At 36.8% G+C, this 3,621-nt stretch overlaps 1 protein-coding gene across 1 annotated transcript; it reads right to left on the bottom strand.

The window, feature by feature from the left end:
• Positions 1 to 405: 405 nt before the first annotated feature.
• On the bottom strand, positions 406 to 2,426 carry LOC140158001 (alpha-2,8-sialyltransferase 8B-like). Its single transcript, XM_072181249.1, has 2 exons — positions 1,906 to 2,426; positions 406 to 670 (listed from the first exon to the last, which is right to left on the bottom strand). The coding sequence occupies exons 1-2, from the start codon at positions 2,424 to 2,426 to the stop codon at positions 406 to 408; spliced, it is 786 nt and encodes a 261-aa protein (XP_072037350.1).
• Positions 2,427 to 3,621: the final 1,195 nt, after the last annotated feature.

Genomic DNA, 3,621 nt, shown 5'->3' with positions numbered 1-3,621 from the left:
GTTGTTCTTATTGCTGATAAGTTTCAGTCATTAAGTTTCAGACAACTCTCTGAAAAAAATATCCAGTTCTAACGTCTGACAACAACAGGACAACTGACAGGACATTCGTACAAAATCTTTTACTTTCACCAACCACTCCTTTCTTCAGAAACAGACCAACCTGCTCCAATTACATGATGACAGCACTTCACCTTAAAGCGCAGTCAACTTGTCGAAGAAGATCCAACATAAATCCCTTTGGGGGGAACTGTGCACTTTTAGCGTAGTCACAATCATGGTATAACAATATCTTACTGCACAATGCACCTTGAGATATATTTATAGGATTATAAGTTGTATATGTTAATTACCAACATTGTTTTGTTTTATTTCATTTAAGTTATTTAGCCTTTAGGTTTGTGTCATTTACTTTCCATTACATGTATCGCTCACAAATCTTAAAGCACCTTTCCTGTGAAGATCTGTAAGCAGTTGGTACTCATTTACAAATGTGTGATCAGTGTCTGTCTTATAGTTCAATTTGCGTTCTTCATAATAGTGATGTTGAACAACGTCTCTGTTCAGTCCTTTTGAAAATGGGTAAAACCCGTAGAGTGAAACCTTGTCGCAGAAAACAGATGCAAATGTGTAACTGATAAGTCCCGTTGTCGGAAAATTAATATTCCAAACTCTGAAAAGGAGACCAACAATTGAAGTCCTGAGTGCAAGAAGACCGTAAGTCCACTTGGCCCCTCAACATGTATACACTAAAGTTACGTATAGTTTTGTAGGGTTTTATATTGAAATACAAGTTCCAGGGTGAAAACATCATGAAAGGTTGTGAAAGATTTGTTTTGGTCCCTGAACATATATAAAACATTACCAAACTATACGCAACTTTAGTGTATACATGTTGAGGGGCCAAGTGGACTTACGGTCTTCTTGCGCTCAGGTCTTCAATTGAAGACCGAATTAATAAAGACTAATTTGCATCTGACGTCAGGGCAAAGGCGCGGCGTGATTGGTGCTGACCTTTCCAGTACAGCATTTTTGGTCTAGTTGACAGGAGGTCATACATAAACTAGTCTTTTTAATTCGGTCTTCAATTATAGTTCAATATCGACAGCCTGCTACGCTAATTGCCTAAGTCATTTTTGTAATTTTGAGAACAAATTACAAAATATGGTTCAAGCATGCTTTTAAACATATTTAAACACCAACTTTTGCACAAGAACAATTGATAATGATACTAATAAAAGGGAATAATCCAAAATAATTAGGGTGATTACGTAACGGATGCATGATCGAACCATATTTTGTTCTTTGTTCTCAAAATTACAAAAAATGACTTCAATGAAAAGCAACCAGTTATCTTTCTTCCAAAATTATTAGGCCAAATTGGAGGCAATAGGTCGGGATGTTAAGCCTCTCGTGTTTGGTATTATTTCGTTGCAATCGAAAGCTTATTATAAATGGACTAGAGCTATCGAACAATATCCATATAAATTAAAGAGACGTTTAAAGAGACGTTTAATTATAGAAACTTTTAAATATGGCAGTCGTCATTATGCAAAAACTGCTTTGTAATGAAAGAATTTGTGAGGTGGGAGCAAAATTGTCAACAACAAAAATTCAACACGCTTTTAGGGTTATATATATATCATATCATTCAATTTCGCAACGTCATAATTGAGGCAAAAGGAGAAGGGTCATATCATATCCAATATTGGAAGTATTTGGGCTCATGGAAATATTCATTATTTCTTCATTCTGCATAAACAGTGCACACTAATTTGTCTAATTGACCCCATTTTTTCAACCAACGCCCTTCTTTTACTGATGACCTTTGATGAACCGACGGCCAAACCGACGGGAAACCACCCTGCCCCCACTGGCTACGCCACTGAAGAGGAATAACGTACTTACTTTCCAGCAATTGGAGAGTTATTTTCCGGTGAGTAGGCAAGTCTAATCGGAAGATGATGTTTCTGCAAAATATCATATAAATGTGTAACTAATTCGCCTCCTTCTCCAAGTATTGACTTCGTGTGCCACAGAACGGTTTCATTTAAGAATCTTAATATATCAAAGTCCTCTTCACTTCGTGAAGTAGTGCCGTTTTTTAGCATATTAGTAACCAGTCTTCTTATCCTATCGTTGTTGATCGACATAATGTCTGTCCTATATCCCACATCATTAACATATTGTTTGATGGGAGCTAGGTTGTTTCTGATGATGAAATCATGGGCGTCAATTTCCTTTCCACATCCGCTGTCTAGTAGAACTCCTCCATTACCAACTACGGCACATGTTCCTTTACGGTGAATTCCAAGCTCATCGGTGATCTTTGACATTCTTGTTACTCGAATATTATTGGCTAGTTTGGTATGGTGTAACTTGGTGCGGTTGACCTTCAACCTTATGTAGAAGTCTTCAAAGAACACCATCGGGACATCAGGTTTGTAGATTTGTATCGCATTTGGCAAGTTGAATCTTTGTTTTACTCTTGACCGATTGAGAATTGGATGTTCAAAATGTTTAAAAATGGCAAAACTACAAGGGACATCATTACAGACATCCAAATTGGAAAATCACGGAAAATGTTAGTTCATGGGAACAACTCCACATATCCCTTTCATAAACTTCAGAGAATAAAGTTGAACAGTATGGAATGCAAAGCCAGGAGTAGTAGCAGTGGAAACGATGGTCAGAGCAAGTTTCGCCAGGCGTAAATCTGACGATTTATTGCTGACAAAAGTCAGGAGTAGCGAGCTGGGTTTAATCTTCGCCAGGCGTATTTTGCAATGCGAATACTGCTAAGAAGCTAAGAAATAACATCCTTAAATTGTCGTTTGGACCTCAGAATATACTATATTTCACGGTTCCAAAGCAAAATGTTTAGATTTTTTCTAATACCCTCGAAACAGCTGATGTGCAGTCATTAACATCTCAATCACAACCCGAATCACATCAGCCATAACATGACAAAAAGTGCCTTGGGGACGGTTTAGCGTTATAGTGGGTTTCATCAGCATGAGAAACATATTAGGTATATTATTACATCAAAATTAATCACTGGACATGAACAAGGAGATTACTAAATATTGTAATGCGTAAAAAACGCCACGTCTAATTTTAAAACAATATACAAGCTTGTGAAAGATGGCATTTTACCTCACAATTAAGTTAACATCACACATGCCATTGTACCACATGGTCATTGAAATCGATTCATAACCTCATTAATATACGCGATATGTTTAATCCAATCACAGATAAGAATTTTAAAATACGCGGACGCAAATGCAGGTTATTGAAAAAGTATAATGACCGCGTCTCGTGACGTAGATAAAAGTACGCTTAACAATGACCGCGTTACGTGACGTGTTATGCATTCGAACAATTTACGCGGGCGCTGGCCGCCGTATTTGGACATCGCCTGATTGCGCGCTAGTGTGATTGGGCTATTCGATTTTTTATAGGGAAAACGATAGATACAGTTAAAATTATATTTTGTTTTCAAATTTAAAAGAAGAAAATTTGACTTAAATTTAATTTAAAAAGTGAAAAGTGCCGGTTATGAATGAGGTTAATGACTTTGTATCAGTTATTTTTCGGGTATTGTGAAATATCTAAACGTTG

Source organism: Amphiura filiformis, chromosome 7 (assembly GCF_039555335.1).
Source record: "Amphiura filiformis chromosome 7, Afil_fr2py, whole genome shotgun sequence".
Taxonomy (NCBI): domain Eukaryota; kingdom Metazoa; phylum Echinodermata; class Ophiuroidea; order Amphilepidida; family Amphiuridae; genus Amphiura; species Amphiura filiformis.
The sequence above is the reverse complement of the archived record's forward strand: the minus strand, read 5'-3'. Positions and strand labels throughout refer to the sequence as shown.

Excerpts from the sequence above, each read along its gene's own strand:
- LOC140158001 (XM_072181249.1), bottom strand. The coding sequence starts at position 2,426 with ATGGTGTTCTTTGAAGACTTCTACATAAGGTTGAAGGTCAACCGCACC. Across the intron at positions 671-1,905 it reads AACTCTCCAATTGCTGGAAA|AGTTTGGAATATTAATTTTC; the intron begins GTAAGTACGTTA and ends TCTCCTTTTCAG.